The sequence below is a fragment of the Manis pentadactyla genome, chromosome 3 (genome assembly GCF_030020395.1).
Source record: "Manis pentadactyla isolate mManPen7 chromosome 3, mManPen7.hap1, whole genome shotgun sequence".
Classification (NCBI taxonomy): domain Eukaryota; kingdom Metazoa; phylum Chordata; class Mammalia; order Pholidota; family Manidae; genus Manis; species Manis pentadactyla.
In genome coordinates, this window is record NC_080021.1 from 117,854,983 (window position 1) to 117,880,448 (window position 25,466).

The window sequence follows — 25,466 nt, forward strand, 5'->3', positions numbered from 1 at the left end:
TCATCTCATTACTTCAAAGAGAAAACAGAATCATAGGATAAACTATCTCATTCTCTCACTGCCAACTCTACCAACTGATCTGTGCCTTTTCTCATATATCTGCCCTCCTTACTTTAAAAAAGTTATTTCTGCTCTAATTAGTGACCAACACCTCTATGAAATTGATTCAGGGGAAGACACAGGAAATCGTATTTAGGAGCAAAGTCCTTGAGGAGGAGCACAGAGGATAGGGTTATTTTATCCTAAATTTTTAATGACATCATTCCAACTATTTGACTAACTCTAGCACCTTTTATTTCTTATTTATAATACCTACTTTAACACTTTTGTCTACTAATTCTATTAACCTAAGTTATTTCTATGTCTCTTTTTGTTGTTTTATTTTCTAGCTTCTTTGCATTCCCGTGATATTTTTAGATGCCAAACAAAGTTTTATGCTATAGAATCTTGTAGTACTCCTTTAAACATTTTTTGCACTTTAATCTGTAACAGTTAAGTTACCTGAAATTAGCTTGGTCCTTTTGAGGCTTATTTTTTGCATAACCCTTCCAAGAACTCTTACCTGATGCCCCATTTATAAGGTCTTTCCATTCTGGCAAGTGTGAGGATACAACACATTCCCAGCCCTGTGTGAGCTGTTCCTATTTCCTTCCAGGTGTTTTTTTCCCTAGCCTCAGCAGCTTCCTCATATCAGTTTTCAGCCATAGACTCAGGGTACTTTTCTGGAGCTCTCTGCAGCTCTACCACCCTACCTTGAAGCCACTCCAGTTCTCCAAACTCTGAATTCCTTATCTCTTCAACTCAAGGAGGCTGTCAGGATGTCTGAGATTTTCCCATCTATGCTCACAGCCTGGAAACTCTCTAGGTAGCAACTGGGGCAATCAAGGGTTCCACTCTGCCATCCTTGTTTTTGTCTGCTGGAACTTGGTAACTCATTTTTCAAAAAAATCATTTGTTGTTCCCCAGCCTACTCCAGCTACTGCTCTATTTTTTCTGTTTCTTTCCTAGAACTATTCCAGAGACTCATCTATACTTGCTGTGACCCCTTCATTTATTTTTCATTATTTCTTCTATTCCCTTTGGGCTTTCCTACCCACCACTCCACCAAAAGAGGCCGATGGCGCACATCTCATCAAATGAAATGGTCACTTTCCCCTTACCTTCCCTGCAGACATAGTCAACCAATGTTCTTCCTTCTTAAGACACTCTTATCCTCATTTTGTTCCTACTTCTTTAATAGCTCCTCCTTTACCTGAGCCCCAAGGCACAGCTTTAAAAATGATGTATATTTCCAAAATTTTTGAATTTACAGTACCAGCCCATAAATCCCAAATTTTACACCTCTGGTGCAAATTGCTCTACTGCACTACTTTCTTGCATATCCAACTAAATATGGACAAGAGGCATTGCAAGCTGAACAAATCTGTCCTGTCTATACCCTTCCTCCTCCAATTTTCTCTATTTCGGTAGGTAGCCCAATCATCTATCCATCCAGCTGCTTAAGTAAAAATCTGGGGTTAATCCTCAGTTCTTTCTCTCCACATAGTACATTTAAATCTATCAGCAAGTTACTGGTTTTACCTTAAAAATATACCTCAAATCCACCCATTCTTCATCTCCATTACTACCACCCTCATTAAAGTCATCATCAACTCTTATTCTTACCCAACATGACTCCTTCTCCACAAGGTAGCGAGAATAATCTTGAAAAAACATAATTCAGATCACGTCACTCCGTTGCCTGAAACTCTCTAATGGCTAACTTCATTTCAAAACAATCCAAACTCCTCTTAGAGTAGCCCGTAATACCTTACCAGACGTGGACCCCAACTACCTCTGGGTCTTCATCTCATACTACTTAACCCTTTGTTTACTTTGCTCTATCTAGTCGTACTGGCTCTATCTAGTCTATCTAGTTCCTACCACAGGCTCTTTGCATTTGTAAATCTCTCTGCTTGGAGTGTTCTTTATCTAGATCTTCACAAGGCTGTCTAATTCCCACCATTCACATTTCAGGTCCAATATTCTTTAAGCACCCTATGCAAAGAACACTCTATTCTCCTTCCTAACCTGAAACCTATCCTTCCTACCCCTAACCTGAAATTCTGTATTACCTTGTTCTACTATGACATAAGGCTATTTATTTTTTTACTTCCATTCATTTGCTTTAGGTTTTTCATCTGTTTTCCCATTAGAGTTCAGTCATTCAGTTAAACAAATATTGAACATTTACTTTGTGCCAGGCACTATTTAAGGGGCTGAAAACACATCAGTGAATAAAGACAGAAACTCCTGCCCTCCTAGAGCCTACATTCTAGAATATAAGATACATAAAAAAAAGGAACCCGGTTTGTTCACTGCACTGTTGTATTCACAGTGCCTATAAGTCCTTGGCTCAAAACAAATGCACAAGTATTTGCTACAAAAGTGAATGAAGAAGTACACACTTCCAATGGTAAAATAATAAGTAACCGGGATGTAATGAATATAGTCAAGATATTGTAACAGCTTGGTATGGTGATAGCTGATACCTAGAATTGTCATGTATATAAATGTTGAATCACTATGTTGTACACCTGAAACTAATGTAATACTGTGTGTCAACTATCCTTCAATAAAAAATAATTATCTACAAAAAAAAAAAAAGTGAATGAAATGGATTTATCTGTTTTTTCTGTCTTTGTACAACATACCTCACCTTAAATATCTCCACTTAGCCATTAGAACAATGACCAAATTCTTGCTTTAGATTTCAAAACAGCCATATCAGTATTTGCTTCTCCTTCAGACTTATAGGTAAAGCATGAATTGCAACCATCACTACAAAATTCTGACTCTAATTTCAAATTCTAATATAAGCAATCTGTGACTACTACATCCACTTATATTCCTTAAATCATTTAGAATTTGAGACTTAGACTAAACTGGAACCAATTATCCATGCACCAGACTACTTTACTTCTGGCAAATTATGTTTATATAACATTCAACTGAAGTCACTGTAAGTCAAGATTTAATGACTATTCTATAAACACACAAAATACATTTGGCAACTGGCTTAAATATACTGGTAACATAATATACTCATTACAATCATAGTCTCATTGCATTTTTCAGTTAAGAAAACCTGGGTGAGTTGGAGCATGCATGTGTGCATATGCACACACACATGTACACAGACACACACGCATACAAGTCGGAAGCTAGATGAGGCCTCAGGTCTAGTAACTCCCAATTTGATTCTTTTACCAATTAATAATCACCTAAATTTAAAAACACAACTTTTCACAACTATATACAACTCTTCAGGATAGACAGCACATCTAACATGTTTACATCAGACAATCCCAAATAAAGGGACTGCATATTGTGAGTAGTTTTTCAGCATCAACCAAAAGCAAGACAATTCTAAACACTCAATTAGTATGAGGTAATAATGAATTAAACTGTAAAGCATTTTTACATATACTGCCTTATTCACTCCTCAGAACTACCTCATAAGGTAAGTCAGAATCTCCTCAGAACTACCTCATGAGGTAAGTCAGAATACTCAACAAATGCAGACACTGAAGTTCATTCAGTAAGGTCAGGTGACTTGTTAAAGTTCACAAAAGTCAAAGTACATTTTCTCAGAGGATATATAACTATTATGTGGGATTCCGAAAATATCAAAATAATCCATCCCAATATACAAAAAGTTCAAACTGTATCATCCATAGCACATTTTAAACCCAGGCTGTCTTTGCCCCTAGATTCACTCTAAGGCCTGTCCTATTTCTTCAGTCAGTACTTGCTATATAAAAATGATCTGCTTTAAAAATCTGTTTCAAAATTTAGCAAACTATGTCACAATGTACATCCAACTCTGAACAAAATTCTTTAACCTCCATAGCAACAAAAAATCGAAGAGCTTTTATCTTTCAAGGAACCATTTATCCCTATTCATCAAAGCTGTAACTCAGATTACATGTCACAGCACATTTATTAAATACAAAGTTTTGTTTTTTTTCCTACCTACTACAGTTGGGTTGGTGGATGGAATTTACTTCATGTTTTTAAAGGTGCTAAGTTGGGTATCCACTATGTTTAAAATACTGTAATAGCTCAAAATCATTAATATAATCATAGGCTTTAATACACTTGATCAATAAATATTTGCCACAATTTATAAATATGCTGAAGACAACATAGTTAGCTCCAAGTAGTTTCAGCAGATATTTAAAACATTTGAACTTGTTTCCTAATTGATTTCCCCATAAAATACTTTTTTTTTTTTTACAGACAAGTCATTGTACTCTGTCAATGTAAGTCACACTCGAAGGGCTCAAATGTTTAAGAGACATACACTGTCTAGTTTTATCTAAATATTTCATACTGCTTTTGTACTTAAGAGAGACTCACAATTCATTTTATTCCCAAATTATCATTTCTTTGTGGGTTGTCTTCTTTTTAAGTATAATCACAAACTATACCATCATTCCATATTACTGCTCCTTTCAAAATGCTGTCCTTTGCTTTAAAATTACTGTTTAAACCAACTGCTGATTAGCAAGTACTTTTCACTTTTCAGGAAAATTGTTATCAAAAGTATTGTCAGAATCCACACCTTCATATATACAGACAGAACTTTTGCTATTAGGTACATATACATGTAAGTATCTTCCATCTGTTTCTTTACTATTATTACTACCAAATACCATGATGCAATAGAAAGCAAATTATAAAAGTAAAACCTAGTCCTTGTTTACAAAATTTAAGCTATTGCATATTTAATGGTACTCTGAAGTCCTACTGTTTAACAGAAAGAAAAAGTAGTTCAGCAAATTCCATTACAGATCACAAAGCACCATTAGATAAATAAGCCCATTACTTTTCATTATTACTGTTTCACAAAATGTGGCACTAATGGTACCCTTCCAAAATTCTATCAAATAGTATACTGCCAAGAGCTAACATCAATACTTTCGAAACCCAGTATTACAATTTTCAAGACGTTCTCTTTGTAGTTAAGTCTTTAGTCTGAGTTGCTAATAGCGTTTAATTTTTCTGTTATCTTTCTATTAAGTCTATGTAATAGTTGTCATACTAATAAGCCTAATCAAATGACTGTTTGAAATTTTTAGAACAAATCGTGAGTTTTCTGCCTTGTCTCCTTACTAATACCTTGAGAAATTGATGGCAATTTTGAACTTTCTCCCTAGAAAAATATACCATTAGTTTAAATGCATATTGGGGGAACTCACTGACTTCCAGAATCATTTCCACATAACCCTTGGAACACCAGCTTAGAGACTTGTACTCAAAAACATGTTGGGCAGGGCAGATCATTGAAACTGTATTTTATTTCTTCTCAATTATCTTTGATTTTATCTAATTTTGCTAATGTAAAAACCCCAAATATCCTTAATTCCTATCTGTAAAAATTAAACTTTACTTCTACTGCAATTGAGATTTCACATATTTCTCTTCACTTTTCAAACAGTGGTCAGAATGGAGAAATCTAGATTGATTTTACAGCTCCAAACAAAGGGACTGAAGAAACATGTCAGTTTGCAAAATTTTAAAAGGGGAAAAAATGATTCTTGGTTTCTTCAAAAAATGAGAAATCACTTAAAGTGATTTAAACATTTTTATAAAACAAAAAAATATTAAGTTTTGAAAATGTTTTTATCATACCAGAGGTATGTGCATATTTCCAATTTTCCCTGGATGAAAACCAAAAACATCTTTCCATTTTATAAATGGTCCTTAACTTGCGTTTAATAACATTGTATACTTGAGTCAGTAACGAAGGATGTAGTTTAAGGGAGAAAATGTAGGTGTATGAAACTATTTTGATTGGTTAAAACCTTATTAAAGCAAGCAAGGTGTTGGATCATGATGGCAGGCCCTGACAGTTCCCAAAGTGGCTGTATAGGGTTTCATAAACATGACATTATCATCTTAATTACACCACATATCCTACCCAAAGCAGTCCAGATAACAGAAGACAGGTTAAGCCTCTACTCCTTATATGGAGCCACATACTCTGAACATCCCAATGAAAAAGTCAATTACTATAGGAACCAGGTAGCTCCAATTTGTTACTACTTTAAAACCAGGTGCTTAAGAGTATCTTTCTTAAAGTGAAAAGTAACAGTTAAGGAGATTATAACAACATAAAGCTCCAATTTTTACCAAAATAAGTCAATTTTAATAAAAACACTGGATAGTACCCATGTCTTAGAAGTTACCCTTTCAATTAAAGTTGGAGTTGTGGCACTAAGCTTAGTACTTTAACATTCCTAACTTTAAAGTTAAGACCTTAAGTTTACAATCTTAAAATAGTTAAAATATAATGGTGCAACATCTGCCCCCCAAAGCTTGTTTAAACGTTCTTTTTTTACCCCCAAAGGGACTAATTTATCTCTAATTATAATTAAAGCTGAGTCTTTTAATTTCCTGACTTGAAAATTACTTGTCATTCATTAAATCAAAGCCTTCATCAGTTACTTTTTTCATTTATTAAGTTACAATTACATTACACCAATTCAGATGTTTAATCCCTAACATCTATGACTCAATCAAGTTCTTCATCACAATCTGAAGTTATTTTTCAATCCTACTACAATAATCAAAAAATGGAAGAACTAAGTTCTAAAGTTGAGCAAGGTCCATTTTTGGGAGGAGGAGGTAACTACATAAAGTTGTTTCTTAAAAAGAAAATGGCATTCCTTAAGTCAGCACATTCAGCTTACAGTATCACTAAAATTGACTAAATGGGAGTATTTTATTAATAAGTGTTTTAAGGCCTAGAATTCCTGCCAAGTTTGCTAATGAAATATTAAGTTACCTGGTATAGTTAACACAATATTGCAGATACATTTTGATGATGAAATGCTTTCTTAGATGAAGTAGTGCTATACAAAACTGTCCTCATCTTTCATGATCGACACAGATTACAGTTTTTCTAAACAAGACATTTGATTCAGGTCCTATGTCACTCTGATCTAAGAGACATCATTACTGTCGTGTGTCAGTCAAAGGCAAAAGCTCATTTTAACCCTTTGTCTACACAAGTGTATCATTCTGCAAATTATCAAAGTTTTTGTTTTTCTAAGGTTAACTCAATTCTATTACCTCTATTTATGCTTAGTGTACTTTTTAAATATTTTGTAACATGCTACTTTCAGTATTGTGATTTATATGGCCTACTACTACCATCAACATGAACATAGGAATGTAGAGAAGCTATTCATCTGGTAGTTTACATTCTTCTGTTAAGCTCAGTATCTCTTCCTGAAATCTATGTATCACTGATCTTACTTTTGGTTGAATGTAAAATGAAATTTTAGACATAATGGAAAAAGGTAGTCTGAAAGAAAAACAATCCCTCACGGCCCTCAAAAATACGGACTCCACATGTTACAGTTACAAACTAATGATACCCACTACACTATAGAATGTCGATAACATTTCAGTAATCAAAAATTATCTGTAAAATTTAACAAGCACCAATACTTCAGGTGAGCTCAGCTCTGATTTTCTGGTTGCGGCTTCTGGGACTGTCCTAAGTACTCAGAGTAGCAACACTTAACTACATTTCTAAAGTGTACTGTAGTGCTGTCTTGCTTTTTTAGCAAGGCTCCCTTTTCCTGGGCTGCAAAACAAGAACTACAAATTAATTTCCAGGGCAAGGTAACATCGACATCCCAACTTGAAAGTATTATCTGTAAAACTTGCAAACAAAAATAAAACCAAAAGACAAGATTCTGCAGGCACAAGTACTTTAATTTTTAAAAACAAATCACTTATTTAAAAATAAACAAACGGCACCATTCTACTCTAAAGTTGATACAAGTAAATAAAGAGGTTCTCATAGACAAAGCGCTGAAAGTCAGTACTATACCAGTCTCTACTACATACTTACCACTTATCTGTAGATTTAAGACACTCCTCTCAAAAGTAACATTCGACTGTCACAACTATTTTACTTTAGGTTAAACAACCCAAACAGTTTAAACAGCTTTATTTTCAAAATCAACATTACAGAGCATAATTTCTACATTTAAAGTTCGTACAGTACCAAGTAGAGGTATTACAGTACAATTTTCCACAACAAAATTGTAGCACAGAAATCCAGCGACTCCTTGACTTCCTTGAACTGTCAATACACTGCACCCTGTTTAAATGGCTGTACCTGAAAACCAAGGTATGCAATTCCTTAGGATTAGAAGTCATCAAGTTATACTGTCAAGGATCTGGGGAAATGAGAGGAAGATTCTATTACCCTTCTGTCTGAACCCAACTACACACCAAGCTAAAGCCACGTCTATGATAAAACGTCTATTAGCTGTAAATATTTACTGAAACCCACCCAATTTAGGCAACTCTATGTTAACAATTCTAGTGAAGTAATTCACTTTAGTTTGGTTATAGATAAGCAAGGATCCTCTTTCGAAATTTAGATCTATTAACATCTATTTAAATTGGCTCTCTTCTACCCCTATGTTGAGAAACTAGAGAGCAGGTGAACTTAAATTTTATTTAAAAAAACAAAACCCAATAATAATAATAAAGTAACAGGTTTTAGAATAGCCAAGTACTCCCCCACCCACAGTCCTATCAAATCTGCAATATATTCTTCAGGATCAGAGAAAGTCAGGGAGACTTTACTGTCCTCTGACTAACTAGAATTGGGAAGGGATGGACGCATAAGTCCCAGAAAGAGGATGCAGAAAAGTAAGTCTTATCTTGTGATAACGTAAGTCGTCCGGGCAAACACGCAGTACCCCCCACCAGGTCGTGGCAGGGAGAGGGAACCGAAGGCTCTTAGCCCTGCGATCCAAGTTCCAAGCCCTCCGAGCCCCATGGCTGCCCGGCCGCCGGGAAGTGCAATTCCCCCACTGAGCACTGAGTCTGCGCTCCCAGCGCCGGCAGCGCGCGGAGGCCGCGGCGGCACTGGAGTGCCACCCAGCGGCCCGCGGAGAGGCCTGCAGGCGCGCCCTCCTCGGAGCCCGGCTCGCCGCAGCCCCACCGCCACCCAGCCCGCTCCCCTCTCCGGATGCACAAGGCCCAACCCGAAAACTAAGGCCACAAAATGGCTGCCGGCAGCTCCGTCACGTGACCCCTTTGTGCCTTTCGGGCCTCGGAACTCAGCGGGACCCTGGTACAAGCGGCCGGGGTCGGTGGGTGGCTTTAGAGGAGGCCCCGCCGGGCCGCGACGGCCAGGGGTCGAGGCCGGGGAAGGCGGGGTAAGGACCCGGCCGGCGACTGAGAGTCGGCGGCGAAGAGAAGATGGCGGCCATTTTGTGTGGGTATGCTGCTCCGCCGCCGCCGCCGCAGGCAGCAGAGGGAGCGGGGCCTGGTGGTGGGTCGGACAGGGGAGTTAACACGTACCGACTCCTCTTCCTTCTCCATTCCGGTGGGCATCTGCGGCACGGCCCGGTTTATCGAGGCGTATTCGTGCAGGTCGGGCAGATCCTCACAGCGGAAAACCGGCAGCGGCTTCGAGGCGTCTAGCGCCCGCGCCCGAAACGACAGTTTACTCATCTCAGGCGCAGCAGATACCTCTCCGCTCTGGGGAAACGGCCCCGGCCAGCGGGATCATGGAGAACCGGGGGTTCGGTCCCCACTCGCCTACCGCTGCCGGGGACTTGAGGGGCGGAGCGCAGAACCCGCCGTCCGGGCTCTAACACCAGCCGGGAGGGTGGGAGGCTGTGCTGCTCCGCTCCTCGCTCGCTCGCTCTCTTCAATACGCCATGGCCAACATGGCGGACATTAAAACTCCACTGTGCGCTCTTCAGCCAACCCCAGCCATTCCCCACACTGCATCGCGCAGCGGCGCGGGCACGCGGCGGCGGCGGGGGGGGTGTGTGTGTGTGTGAGCGCGGGCTCGAGGCCGGGCGCCAGCACGGAGCGCGCGTCCCGCCAGCCCCCGGAGCCCGCCGGCCCCGCTTCCCGCGCCCGGCTGCTCGCGGCCCCCGCCCGCGGCGCGCCCGGTAGCAGACGGGGCGCTCGGACGCCGGGAGCCCACCTCTCAGTCCTCCTCTCCGTGGCGCGCACACGTTCACTTTCTCACACTCGCTCCCTACCAGCGCCGCTTTCTGACGGGCGGAGGTGCAGGAGAACCACCGCCATCCGCACGCCAGCTTTGCGAAAGGCAAGGGCGGGAGAATGGCCGGGTGGCGCGGTTGCCCCGGGGTCGACGGCCCGGACGCCTCACCCCCGTCGGCGGCCTCCCGAGGGGCGGGAGCGACCGGGGCCGCGGTGTCCGCGGAGCGGCTAGGAGTGGCGCCCGAGCCGGGAGCGGACGCGTACGTTACCGGGGCATTTAGGGCTTTAAAACAAAAAATGCAAATGGATTGGGGGCGGAATGCCACTTCGCGTGAACTTTTACCAGCAGTTATTTTTACGTCTAAGGAAACTGGATTGAATAGGCTCCTCATCAAGTCCTTGGTCAGTTCCCACCCACTGGGTTCACTACAAACAGCAGGCATCATCCTATTCTGCTCCAAATAGGACTTTTAAATTTTTTATGCATTTTGTCTACCCATATTTATTTATTTTAATTGAAGCAATGGGAATAATTATTACCGGACACTGTAGCCTTCAGGGGAAAATTTTTTTAAAGCAAGACCTATTTCAACATTTCAGAGCCAATTCTTTGTATGTAGCTCATGATTTTGCTTGTAGAGAAAGAATGAAAAGAAAATGCTGCTTCAACCGTGGGTTCACAATCATGTTCTCCGAAAAACTTTATGAAATTGAATCACATAAAAACTTGTGCTCTTGCCAAACCGAAAAAAAAAAGGGGAAAACTGTTATTATTAGAAAAGATTGAGACAGATGTGATAGACTGTTAACATTGGTTTTATATTTCACACGCAATGGGTAACCCGAGAGCTGTTTCCAGTGGAATATTTTCAAAATCAGAAAGACTGTTGGAGTGGGCTTAGTAAGTTTGGCAACAAATTTTCAAATGTTCACTGAAATACAAAAATGTTTTGTTAAGTCTCTGCTTTTCTCCCTGGGGCCTGTATAGTAAAAAATAATCACTATTCTTAAATACTAGGTTGGATAGGAACTTAATAGCTTAAGTTACTAGCTTAAGGCACAGGCATAGTGCTACCTTCCAAGCTGGTTGAGCTGCATACTACAGGGTGGGGAGGAGACACAGAGAGCATAGATGGACATTCCCCAAAATTATTCTCAAAGTCTGATATTGACAGTACACGTCTGTGAGGCAGACGGACTTTCATCTCTAGTTACTATACTAAAGTTATGCATTTATTCATTCAGTGAACAAACGCTGCTGCCCTCACAGTCTTTTAGGTATGTTGCTGATTACTTGGCACCCACAGAGCTTCTGGAGGAGTTTACAGTGGGGGAAGGACCTGCCGAAGGCAAGTGCCACACCCGAGGCCTAAGGTTAAGTGTCCAGAAAGCCCAGGCAATCATGGGAACAGGAAAGAGTGTCACCCAATCCATAGGGATAGCTCCAATGAAAGCATCTTAGTAAAAGTTAAGATAAGGATGGATTAGCTTGGCAAGAAAAAGGAAAGTACTATCCAAACCCGTATTTAAGAACAATGATTATTTTTTCTATGTATCTTAGGGGAAGCAGAATGTGCAACTTGGAGTCAGGACATAGCATGTCACATTCTGAGAACCTCACGAGTTGCCAACTGCATTGTGGAATATGACACCTATTTAGCTAGGTTTAACAGTTCTGGCTCAGTATTAGGAAGCAGTCCTCTCCAGCTACATTAGATTTCTGAAAATCTTAGTAGTGGAATTCAGTTGGTTGGGGAATCTAAGACTATGGAACAAAACGGTCTTAAGTCATGAGCGAATCACCAAGGAATGAATATGTTTTTAACCTTAATTAAACTAAAAGCCACTGGATAACATTTTCCATATACTATGTCAGTAATAATAGGCACTACAAAATAAGTATCTTGTTCTCTAGAAATTCTAGAATCACCCTCCACAAGCAGATTCAGAGTTATGCTTACAAATTAAGGTTGCACTTTTGCAGGTAATACACCTGCAAAGAGACGTTTTCTTTCTGCATCAGTTTTCCATCCAGATCAATGCCCTGTATTTGTGACTACCAGATCCTACTGGGTTCCCAAGGACCCAAGACTACAGTCCCAAACCTCCTATGCAGTTCACTTCCCTCCCTTCTAAGGAACAGGAGTGTAACAGTGAAGGTTCAGGTTTGATTTTCCTCAGCTTCGTTTATCCAAACAAAAGGTTCCTTTCAAAAAATGGTTGATCCTACACTGTCCTTCACTTTTAACGTTTTCTATTCCCAACTTCAAGCTCCCTTTTTTTTTTTATTAAGGTGTGATTGATATACACTCTTATGAAGGTTTCACATGAAAAAACAATGTGGTTACTACATTTACCCATATTATCAAGTCCCCTCCCATACCCCAATGCAGTCAGTCACTGTCCATCAGTGCAGCAAGATGCCACAGATTCACTAGGTGCCTTTTTTGTGCTACACTGTTTTCCCCATGAACTCCACACCATGTGTACTAAACATAATACCCCTCAATCCCCTTCTCCCTCCCTCCACACCTGCCCTCCCACACTCCTACCCTTTGGTAACCACTAGTTCATTCTTGGAGTCTGTGAGTCTGCTGCCATTTTATTCCTTCAGTTTTGCTTCATTGTTACACTCCACAAATGAGGGAAATCATTTGGCATATGTCTTTCTCTGCCTGGCTTATTTCACTAAGCATAATGTCCTCCAGCTCCATCCATGTTGTTGCAAATGGTAGGATTTGTTTCTTTCTTACAGCCGAATACTATTCCATTATGTATATGTACTACATCTTCTTTATCCATTCATCTACTGATGGACATTTAGGTTGCTTCCATATCTTGGCTACTGGAAAAAGTGTTGTGATAAACATAGGGGTGCATATGTCTTTGAATCTGAGAAGTTGTATTCTTTGGGTAAATTCCAAGAAGTGAGATTCCCGGGTCAAATGGTCTATTTTTGGTTTTTTGAGGAACCTCCATAGTGCTTTCCACAATGGTTGAACTAGCTTACCGTCCCAACAGCAGTGTAGGAGGGCTCCCCTTTCTCTACATCCTCGCCAGCATTTGCTCTTAGTCTTTTCGATGCTGGCCATCCTTACTCGTGTGAGGTGGTATCTCATTGTGGTTTTAATTTGCATTTCCCTGATGATTAGTGATGTGGAGCATCTTTTCATGTGTCTGTTGGCCATCTGAATTTCTTCTTTGGAGAACTGTCTCTTCATATCCTCTGCCCATTTGCTAATCGGGTTATTTGCTTTTTGGGTGTTGAGGCGTGGAAGTTCTTTATTTATTTTGGATGTTAATTCCTTGTCGGATATGTCATTTATAAATATATTCTCCCATTCTGTGGGATGCCTTTTTGTTCTGTTGATGGTGTCCTTTGCCGTACAGAAACTTTTTAGTTTGATGTAGTCCCATGAGTTCATTTTTGCTTTTGTTTCCCTTTCTCGAGGAGATGTATTCAGGAAGAAGTTGCTCATGCTTATATTAGGAGATGTTTGCCTATGTTGTCTTCTAAGAGTTTTATGGTTTATGACTTACATTTAAGTCTTTAATCCATTTTGAGTTTACTTTTGCGTATGGGGTTAAACAATAGTCCAGTTTCATTCTCTTGCATGTAGCTTTCCAGTTTTGCCAACACCAGCTTTTGAAGGGGCTGTCATTTTCCCCTTGTATGTCCATGGCTCCTTTATCATATATTAATTGACCGTATATGGTTGGGTTTATATCAGGGCACTCTAGTCTGTTCCATTGGTCTACGGGTCTGTTCTTGTGCCAGTACCAAATTTTCTTGATTACTGTGGCTTTGTAGTAGAGCTTGAAGTTGGGGAACATAATCCCCCCAGCTTTATTCATCCTTCTCAGAATTGCTTTGGCTATTTGAGGTATTTTGTGGTTCCATATGAATTTCAGGATGATTTTCTCTAGTTCGTTGAAGAATGCTGTTGGTATTTTGATAGGAATTGCATTGAATCTATAGATTGCTTTAGGCAGGATGGCCATTTTGACAATATTAATTCTTCCTATCCATGAGCACGGGATGTGTTTCCATTTATTGGTATCTTCTTTAATTTCTCTCATGAGTGTCTTGTAGTTTTCAGAGAATAGGTCTTTCACTGTCTTGGTTAGGTTTATTCCTAGGTATTTTTTTCTTTTTGATGGAATTGTGAATGGAATTGTTTTCCTGATTTCTATCTCTGCTAGTTCATTGTTAGTGTATAGGAATGCCACAGATTTCTGTGTATTAATTTTGTATCCTACAACTTTGCTGAATTCAGATATTAGACCTAGTAGTTTTGGAGTGGATTCTTTAGGGTTTTTTATGTACAATATCATGTCATCTGCAAACAGGGACAGTTTAACTTCTTCCTTGCCAAGCTGGATGCCTTTTATTTCTTTGTGTTGTCCAACTGCTATGGCTAGGACCTGCAGTACTATGTTGAATAGAAGTAGGGAAAGTGGGCATCCTTGTCTTGTTCCCGATCTTAAAGGAAAAGCTTTCAGCTTCTCACTGTTCAGTATAATGTTGGCTGTGGGTTTGTCATATATGGCGTTTATTATGTTGAGGTACTTTCCCTCTATACCCATTTTGTTGAGAGTTTTTATCATGAATGGGTGTTGAATTTTGTCAAATGCTTTTTCAGAATCTATGGAGATGATCATGTGGTTCTTGTCCTTTTTGTTGATGTGGCGAATGGTGTTGGTGGATTTTCGCATGTTTTACTATCCTTGCATCTCTGGAATAAATCCTACTTGATCATGATGGATGATCTTTTTGATGTATTTTTGAATTTGGTTTGCTAATATTTTGTTGAGTATTTTTGCATCTATGTTCATCAGGGATATTGGTCTGTAATTTTCTTTTTTTGTGCTGTCTTTCTCTGGTTTTGGTATTAGAGTGATGCTGGCCTCATAGAATGAGTTTGAAAGTATTCCCTCTTCTTCTACTCTTTGGAAAACTTTAAGGAGGATGGGTATTAGGTCTTCACTAAATGTTTGATAAAATTCAGCAGTAAAGCTATCTGGTCCACGTGTTTTGTTCTTAGGTAGTTTTTTGATTACCAGTTCAATTTCATTGCTGGTAATTGGTCTGTTCAGATTTTCTGTTTCTTCCTTGGTCAGCCTTGGAAGGTTGTATTTTTCTAGAAAGTTGTCCATTTCTTCTAGGTTATCCAGTTTGTTAGCATATAATTTTTTGTAGTATTTGCTAATAATTCTTTGTATGTCTGTGGTGTCCATAGTGACTTTTTCTTTCTTATTTCTGATTCTGCTTATGTGTGTAGACTCCCTTTTTTTCTTGATAAGTCTGGCTAGGGGTTTATCTATTTTGTTTATTTTTTCAAAGCAGCTCTTGCTTTCACTGATTTGATTGTTTTATTCTTCTCAATTTTATTTATTTATGTTGTAATCTTTATTATGTCCCTCCTTCTACTGACTTTGGGCCTCATTTGTTCTTCTTTCTCTAGCTTCATTAGTTGTGAGTTTAGTCTGCTTATATGGGATTGTTCTTTCCTTAGGTAGGCCTCTATTGCAATATACTTTCCTGTTAGCATGGCCTTGGCTGCCTCCCACAGATTTTGCGGTGTTGAATTACTGTTTTCATTTGTCTCCATATATTGCTTGATCTCTGTTTTTTTTTGGTCATTGATCCATTGGTTATTTAGGAGCGTGTTGTGAAGCCTCCATGTGTTTGTGGGATTTTTCATTTCTTCGCCTGATTTTTTTCTAGTTTCATACCTTTGTGGTCTGATAAACTGGTTGAGACAATTTCAATCTTTTTGCATTTACTAAGGCTCTTTTTGTGGCCTAGTATATGATCTATTCTTGAAAATATTCCATATGCACTTGAGAAGAATGTGTATTCTGCTACTTTTGGGTGTAGAGTTCTGTAGATGTCTGTTAGGTCCATCTGTTCTAATGTGGTGTTCAGTGCCTCTGTGTCCTTACTTATTTTCTGTCTGGCTGATCTGTCCTTCAGAGTGAGTGGAGTGTTGAAGTCTCCTAGAATGAATGCATTGCATTCTATTTCCCCTTTTAATTCAGTTAGTATTTGTTTCACATATGTAGGTGCTCCTGTGTTGGGAGCATAGATATTTATAATGGTTATATCTTCTTGGTGGATTGACCCCTTTTTCATTATGTAATGTCCTTCTTTGTCTCTTGTGACTTTCTTTGGTTTGAAGTCTATTTTGTCTGATACAAGTACTGCAACTCCTGCTTTTTTCTCTCTATTAGTTGCATGAAATATCTTTTTCCATCCCTTCACTTTTATTCTGTGTATGTCTTTGGGTTTAAAGTGAGTCTCTTGTAGGTAGCTTATGGATGGGTCTTGTTTTTTTATTCATTCAGTGACTCTATGTCTTTTGATTGGTACATTCAGTCCATTTACATTTAGGGTGATTATCGATAGGTATGTACTTATTGCCATTGCAGACTTTACATTCGTGGTTACCAAAGGTTCAAGGTTAACTTCCTTACTATCTAAGAGTCTAACTTAACTCACTTAATATGCTATTACAAACACAATCTAAAGGTTCTTTTCTTTTTCTCCTCCTTTTTCTTCCTCCTCCATTCTTTATATATTAGGTATCAAATTCTGTACTCTCTGTCTATCCCTTGATTGACTTTGGGGATAGTTAATTTAATTTTGCATTTGCTTAATAATTAGCTGTTCTACTTTCTTTACTTTGGTTTTATTGCCTCTGGTGACAGCTATTAAACCTTAGGAACACTTCCATCTATAGCAGTCGCTCCAAAATACACTGTAGAGATGGTTTGTGGAAGGTAAATTCTCTCAGCTTTTGCTTATCTGGAAATTGTTTAATCACTCCTTCAAATTTAAATGCTAATCTTGCTGGATAAAGTAATCTTGGTTCCAGGCCCTTCTGTTTCATTCCTTTAAATACATCATGCCACTCCCTTCTGGCCTGTAAGGTTTCTGCTGAGACGTATGATGTTAGCCTGATGGGCTTTCCTTTGTATGTGATCTTATTTCTGTCTCTGGCTGCTTTTAATAGTCTGTCCTTATCCTTGATCTTTGCCATTTTAATTACTATATGTCTTAGTGTTGTCTTCCTTGGGTCCCTTGTGTTGAGGGATCTGTGGATCTCCATGGCCTGAGAGATTATCTCCTTCTCCAGATTGCGGAAGTTTTCAGCAATTACCTCCTCAAAGACACTATCCCTTTCTCTCTCTCTCTTCTTCTGGTACCCCTATAATGCGAATATTGTTCTATTTGGATTGGTCACAAAGTTCTCTCAATATTCTTTCGTTCTTAGAGATCCTTTTTTCTCTCTGTGACTCAGCTTCTTTGTATTCCTCTTCTCTAGTTTCTATTTCATTTATCATCTCCACTGTATCCAATCTGCTTTTAATACCCTCCATTGTGCTCTTCAATGATTGGATCTCTGACTGGAATTCATTCCTGAGTTCTTGAATATCTTTCCGTACCTCCATTAGCATGTTAATGATTTTTATTTTGAACTCCCTTTCAGGAAGAGTCATGAGGTCCATGTCATCTTTCTCAGGAGTTATATTAATTTTACTCTGAACCAGGTTCCTTTGGTGTTTCATATTTGTAAGTGCCTACTTTATAGGAACCTGCTGCTACTCTCCTAATAGTGGCTAGGAGTAACCAAAAGTGGCTGGTAGAGGCTGTGGGTCCCTGGGGATATGAAGACAGTGCAAGCTGCCCTTCAGAGCTTCGTAGTGCATGCTACCAAAATCAATGTGCCTTGAGCCCCACTTCCATCTATATGTGTAACTGCTCTTTGTTTTGCCCATTAGAGAAAGTCAGATTATTTTTTTATCAAGGCCTCATAATTTTGCCTCACTCTTTCCAACATCATTTCTCATTACTGCCTAAGACAAGCTCTTTGCTCTGGCTGGCTAAGTCTCATTTCCAGCTTTAAAAATCAGTCTTTTCTGCTTCCAGTTTTTATTTATTCTTTCTCTTATTCTCCTGCTCCTGCTTCAGACTGATCATCTATTTCTATTTACAGAATGCTATCTCATAGGAATGTTTTGAGGATTAAATAAACCGATGTACAGCACTTAGAATCATCTCTGACCCACAGTAAACATTCAATAGATTTAAACTATTGTTATGATCTTTCAAAATCCAACTCAGATATCACCTCTTCCATCAATCTTTGACAACTTAAATTATCTTGGTCCTCATTTCCCAACTTAAAGAGTAGATTGAGTGGTAAGGTGAATTCAAAGTAATTGTTCTTAAGCCTATACCAGTCTTTCTCATCTCTTACCTCCTACGCCTTCAATCAGTAAGAATTAAAACTACCATTTATTGAACATCTACTGTGTACCATGCAATCCACGTACATCTTAAATGCATTATCTCACTTAACTTTCATGGACATGTTTGCACACTGAAAGCAAAGAATCATGTAGATGGAATAACTTGAGGACTGTCTTCCTCTGAGGCAGGAAGGAAGGAGGGCAAGAATGGGCAGTCATCCAATGAAGTTAAATTCTCTTTGATGGGACAGTAAGATAAACCAAAACATCATGATACCAGTTTTGGTACTGCATGTCCAGATTTTTTATTTCTTCAGCAAATATTTATTGGATGTTTTACTAAGAGCTAGGCAAAGCAGGTTGTACTGGAGAACAGTGATAAACAAGACACAATCCTTACTGCCTCACAGAGCTAATAAAGTAAGACACTGCTTTGTATTTGAGAAAATGTGGAATAAATTTCTTTAAAATGTGTGAATGTACAATGATCTCAATATTAGAAAGTGATACAGTGCTATAACAAAGCATTGTGTAAAAGTACTGATTACTTTTTCAGATTTAGTGATCATTTTTCTTAACTTTCTGCTTTTCATTTTCACAGTAAGCTATATAAAGAAATGGCATCAAATAATTCTTCCAACATACCACTTAGAAAAATAAAAGTTGAAAACCCTTTATGATATGGGTTTTCTCCCCAGTGATATGCTGGAAAGTAAACATTGCAATTGCTTTGCACTGTATTCAGTAGCGAGTCACAGAAACAATATCTTAACTACTTGATTTCTCTCCAGAGTTGATTAATGCATGGAATTCTGTATATAATATTTAAGAACCATGTTTCACATGAAATACTCAGAATATATCCAGAAAGTTTATCTGTACCTTAAAACAATAAAGTGCAAGTTATTAATCCTAACAAACTGTAGCAGGATAGACTCAAAGTTTTTCAGTTTAACTTTATCTCCAATAAAAACTTTAACCAAAAGAAAAGAAAATGAAAAGAAAAAAAATACATGACTCAAAGAAGTGGGCCTGAGAATGAATTAGAATTAAAAAAAAACCAATCCTCAAAATGTTTCTAACAATGTTAGGATTTTTTTTAAAAGATAATGAAATATGATCCTCCTATTGTGTAACATAAAATCCTAAATTTATAGAAAATTCACTGTGAGGACAGGAAGAACTTTGCCAAAACTTAGACCTCCCCCCAAATAAAAAGGTGAATAGATAAGTTTAACTATTTTTAGGACTTGCCATCTTTAATCCTCCCGTCGTCCCATAAATCATCTGACCTCTTCCTCTGTAAGCAGTTGTAAGTAGTTGATGAGAGTTCTATAGCAACCTTTTAATGAGGGTGCTACCAGATGCAGTTGGATGCATAGGTGGAAGACATAAATAGAAAATCATTTGGAACTCAATAACAATTTAGTACTTAACAGAGGAATGTCACTCATTCCAGCAATTAGTTTGCCAGAAGAACTAAAAGTCCATTTTAGAAACTAAGAAAAACCAAGAATTAAGCTGTATATATTCAACAACTTTTGGAAGTTTTATTTTACCTGGATTTTGTTAAATTGTTAACCTGTTTAATCCAATGACTGGTGTTAGTTCAAGGTCATAAGGGGTGGAAGGGTAAAATAAGGGCAAAGGGAGAGGAGAGGGAAAGAGGCAGGAGGAGTAACAGGGAAAGGCGGCTTCTTTTATTTTAGGTGCCTTACAATCTGAGTGCATAAAACATTCTACTTGAGTGTTAGTTCACCCAGCCACACATAATCAAAGCAGCATGGTGTAAATGGTATGAGGGGTGAAGGGATGAAACTTTAGAGGAACAAGGGAAAAAACTGTCAATGAAGTAGACATTTATGCTGGGAGGTTTCAGTCAAATTTAGTAATGGGTCATGAGCAAAAAAGGATTGACAGGAAAGAGGCATTCGAGAGACAGAATTTTGTGAATTCCCATTTGCTTCTATGACCCAAGAGGAAATTATTTCTATTTTCCTTCTGAAACCGGGGGCAAAGAATTATCTTTTTTTGTTACCTAATAAGTTAATATTAATGAAATAAAGTTTACTGTCACTATATTTATTCTTTATGATACTTGAGTAATGTGTTGATTTCTCAGATAAGCACTCTGAACCCAGTTCCTCCCCTCTTCCAGAGTAGGGAAGGGAAAGTGAGTGATTTTCAACCCAAGGAGTGTGATTATAGGTGTGAAGACTGATTCATGGAGTGAGAAGGGAAGGGCATGGAGAACGGAGCCCCGGGGAACACCAACACCTAGGAGATGGAGAATAGCCAGGAAAAGAACAGAGGAAGAGAACAGTCTGGGAGAAGTCAGGTGAAGTCAGTATTTAAGGAGATAATGAGGAACTAAGAAGAATGAAGAGGTCACTGGGGAGCACAACAAGCACACTTTCTATGAAGAAAGCACAGTGAGTTGAGACAATGAATTGGAGGAGTCAGGCTGAGTGGGGCCTGAAGCAAGCTGAAAGCCAAGGAGAATTTTGAAGTGCTTTCCCAGTGCCCGCCTTTGAAACTTTTCCTGGTACTTGCTCACAAGAGTGAGGGCACCTTGAGACCAAAGTCAGTTTAGCTTCAGGACACAGCCAGGGGCACAGAGGAGTTACCCTCATGGACATTAAAAGGGAATACAGGGCAACATTTCATGAGTCCTCACAAAATCCTCAGTATGGAGGAAGTAAAACATATCTTCCCTCTTTAAAGTTGCAGACGGGTAAACCAAAGACCAGCCCAACTTGTTTTAAGTGAGTTACTGACAAGTGTATAAGCCACATCCAAATCTTCAGATTTCTTCTTCAGGACACAGCCAGGGGCACAGAGGAGTTACCCTCATGGACATTAGAAGGGAATACAGGGCAACATTTCATGAGTCCTCACAAAATCCTCAGTATGGAGGAAGTAAAACATATCTTCCCTCTTTAAAGTTGCAGACGGGTAAACCAAAGACCAGCCCAACTTGTTTTAAGTGAGTTACTGACAAGTGTATAAGCCACATCCAAATCTTCAGATTTCTTCTGAGTTAGGTTTTCTGAATGCTAGACTCAAGCCAAAATGCAACACAAGCACAAATATTTGGATATCTGTTTTGGTTTTAACTAACTTATTCATAATCAGGTTAACATTTTGGTGTTTTTATTTCTTCCAACTTCTCTGGATTTTTCATTTGCTTGTTTTATGATATTGGGCTGAGTCTGTATCTTGTTTTGTGGTCCTCATTCCTCACGTAGAGAATGTTTCCACTTATTAAATATTCTTAAAAGATTATTTTTTGATGAGATATTCATACTATATATATATATATATATATATATATATATATATATATATATATATATATACACACACACACACACACATAGTACATATATATAAATATATATATTATATATATATATATAAAACAACTTACTTAAGCATCACTCTCTTAAGGGACATGTAACATGTACAGGTGTACCTTGGAGATACTGTGGGTTCAGTTCCAGACCACCACAATAAAGCAAGTATCTCAGTAAAGCAAGTCAAGTGAACTTTTTGGCTTCCCAGTGCATATAGAAGTTATGTTTATACTATACTGTAGTCTGTTGAGTGTGCAATAATGTTATATCTAAAAAGAAAATGTGCATACCTTAATTAATAATACTTTATTATTTAAAAATGCTATAACCATCATCTGAGCTTTCAGATGCCATTAAGAAAATTCATGATTCATGGGAAGAGGCCCAAATATCAACATTTACAGGAATTTGGAAGTTGATTCCTGCTGTCATGGATGACTTTTAGGGGTTCAAGACTTCAGTGGAGTTAGTAACTGCAGAGGTGGTAGAAAAAGCAAGAGAACTAGAATTAGAAGTGGAACCTGAAGCTGTGACTAAATTACTCACTCTCATGATCAAACTTGAACATGTGAGTTCTTCCTATGGATGAGTGAATAAAGTGGTTACTTGAGATGGAATCTAATCACAGTGAAGATTCTGGGAGGACTGTTGAAATGACAACAAAGGATTTAGAATATTCCATAAATTTATTTGATAAAGCAGCAGCAGGATTTCAGAGGATTGGCTCCAAATTTGAAAGAAGTTCCACTGAGATAAAATGCTATCCAACAGAAGCATTGCCTGCTACAGAGAAATTGTGAAACAGAGAGTCAACTGATGCAGCAAACTCCACCGTTCTTATTTTAGAAATTGTCATAGCTACCCCAGCCTTCATCATCCACTGCCTTGATCAGTCAGCAGCCATCATCACAAAGGCAAGCCTCTCTCCACCAGCAACAAGATTATGACTCGCTGAAAACTCAGATGATGGTTAGAATTTTTAAGCAATAAAGCATTTTTAAATTAAGGCATGCACATTGTCTTTTCAGATATAATGCTACTGCACACTTAATAAGCTACAGTATAGTGTAAATGTAGCTTTTATATGCACTGGAAAACCAAAAAATTGACTGGACTCAATTTACTGAGATACTGACTACTGCAGTGGTCTCAAGCCAAACTGGCAGTATCTCTAATATGAGGTATATCTGTATAGGCCCGGACAAGTCCTGCAGGCTCACAATATTTAGGCCCAGAAAGTACTGCAGAGAAGAAATCTGTGTACTGATGTTTAGCACAGTATTTTCCAATGCAACCCCTTACCATGTACTATCAATTATTACCTATAATTCTGTAAGAGCATACTTTGGGAAATTCTAATCTAGGCAATTCAAGGAAATAGAAGTTTTCCTGATCAATTTATCCATTTAATTAGAAAGTCTGCTGTGAACTTTGAAAAAGCATGAAGATCTTATAAATGTAAAGTTTTATATTACCACTTTTAAGATTTTTATCTTGCTAAAAACAATCTAAAATAAGACACTTCAATATAAAACTGGACAGAATTCTAACAGGCACTAGAATTGAGCAGATTGCTGTTCTTTGGCCATATCAAATTAACTAAAATGTTTAGCTACATTTCTTTCCCAGTTTTTCTACTAAAAAGAACATGTTGAACTTTGATTCTGAGGTTTTTTACTCTAACTTAAGCCCTTGGAGCTGCAGTTTTTCCATCCCTAAAATAGTAATTATAACAGAATTTTTCACCTAGGCTATTACATTATTTCAATGAAACAATTCATGCAAGAAGTTTATCATTGATCTGACATAAAAGTCTTGATCAATAAACATGAGCTACTTTTTAAGGATATTTTTATTCTATTTCTTTCAGTAGATCACTTTATTTTTCTGAGCTTTATTTTTGTATCTCAATATAAAACAAATAATTGATTGTAAAAGCTTCAAAACTCTTAGGTAAGGGAACAAAAAAACTAAGAAATTCTCAAATGAAACCAAAGACCAACAGAATATATACATATAAAACTAATTTATATAAAATACTATACTCATCTTCTAAAATCTTTTTGTTTGCTTCTATTTAGTGGTTTTGTACCTCCCTGTGTTTAAATCTACAAGGAACTCTGCTGCACCTTTCCCCTCTGTTGGCAGATGATTCATCCAGTGGTTTGCCCAGGACTGCTCTATCTCCAAATCTGGTTGAGCAAGCTCCCTGGGGGTCAGGGTCTCTACACAGGTTGATACTATTCCCTCAGGGTGAGTACTTTGTGTAAAAAGTCAAACGATTAAGTAACTTTTTGCATTCAAAGTAGCAATACAGTGCAGTGAGACATAACATTATTTAATGAAAGGAACAGAGGCTTCCATGTTTTAAGATCTGCATGTTAATCTCCTATGTACCATTTGCCAGCAGTATGACCCTATAGAAATCATTTTGTCTCTGAGCCTTAAATATCTCACATGCTTGGTCTAAAGAATATTTGTTCTACCTCTTAGGCCATTATAAAGAATAACTGAGATAATACTGCATTTTGTTTTAAAAGATGTAGATTCCAGTCCAGTTCTGCACCAGCTACCCATATGATCTTGATCTTTATCTCTTTGTGCCTCAGGATCCTCAATGTTGGAAAGAAAAACTAAGACTTGATGACCCCCCCAACTCTTCTAACTCTCAAATTTTATGATTATCTCTTCATTTCTATAGTTGGTAGAAAATGGGGATTACATGAAACTTTTAAATGTAAAAAGCTTAGAAAAGATTTAAATTTGAGATAATATGATTTCTATAGTTGCAATGCCTTCAGTACTTCCTGACTATATATTTACATATTATAGAAAGCCCTTAAGAAGAGTATAAGAGCAAATAAAGTTCTGGAAGATATGCCATAGGGAGAGTAATTTCTCTGAGTGGGTCATAGATATATGGTCTATTAGTTGATAATTAGTAACACTTGACGCTTAAACAAAAGATTCTTCTAGGATACTTAGTAGAAGTGGGTTTGCCATAAGTGGTCAAATGTGATCTGAGAAATCCATGTAGCCTATAAATATATATATATATATATATATCAATAAAATTGGACAATAAAGTTTCAGAATTAATATGAAAAGAAGGATACACATTTCAAAATAAAAACTGAACTAGAAATGATCAAAATAATTAAGCCTTAGTAATAAAAGATCTGCAGTTAGTCTGATATTCTCACTGCAAGAGTGCAGGGAATTTCTGTATAATGAAATAATTAACAAAATAGCGTTGTTCGGGCACCAAGAAAACAACGAAACAGCAACAACAAGAATAGTAACAATTTACCTCTTTTTGAAAAGTATGAAGAAATTATGAAGAGTACATTTAAATCTCACCACAGAAAACCAGATTATGTTTCATAGACTAATAAATTTTCATAACGTTTCATTTATTGGGCCCCACATCCTTGCAAACATTGTATTATGAACCATGAGAAATACAAAAGACCAAGATGTTACTGCTTTTAGTGAACTCAGTTCCTGTAAAAACTAACAGGGTATGTCCTGTGTGTATATCCTGATATACCTTGGTTTGAAATAATTTGATATCTTCATGTTCTCAGATTTACAAATGACTGAAATAAAATATAAAGGAAATATTACATAAATTTACCAAGTAATTTCTCTCTTTTCATGATATTTAACTTCCAGAGAAAGTATCTTAAAGCAAAAGTTTACTCATCATTTCAGATTTTTCTTAGTGACATTGGAAATCAATATTCAACAATCCTGCAATAGTCTGCCATCAATTTATGTGGTTATTTAAAGTGCCAAGTATCAGGTATTATGTCTATA

At 37.9% G+C, this 25,466-nt stretch overlaps 1 protein-coding gene across 5 annotated transcripts in view; it reads right to left on the bottom strand.

The window, feature by feature from the left end:
* The window catches only part of EPC1 (enhancer of polycomb homolog 1), a 94,223-nt gene that overhangs the window by 57,552 nt on the left and 11,205 nt on the right, over positions 1-25,466 (bottom strand). The window contains exon 1 of one of the 5 annotated variants that reach the window (XR_005030223.2): positions 9,379-10,381. The exons of 1 other annotated variant lie outside the window; for it this stretch is intronic. Coding sequence is in view for 2 of the 4 variants with exons in the window: in XM_036912212.2 (XP_036768107.1) it covers positions 9,379-9,531 (153 nt within the window). In the remaining 2 variants the exon portion in view is untranslated. Of the gene's footprint in view, positions 1-9,378; positions 10,382-25,466 lie in introns of those variants that run through there. 3 more of the 5 variants (XR_005030224.2, XM_036912212.2, XM_036912215.2) reach the window with 3 other exon arrangements.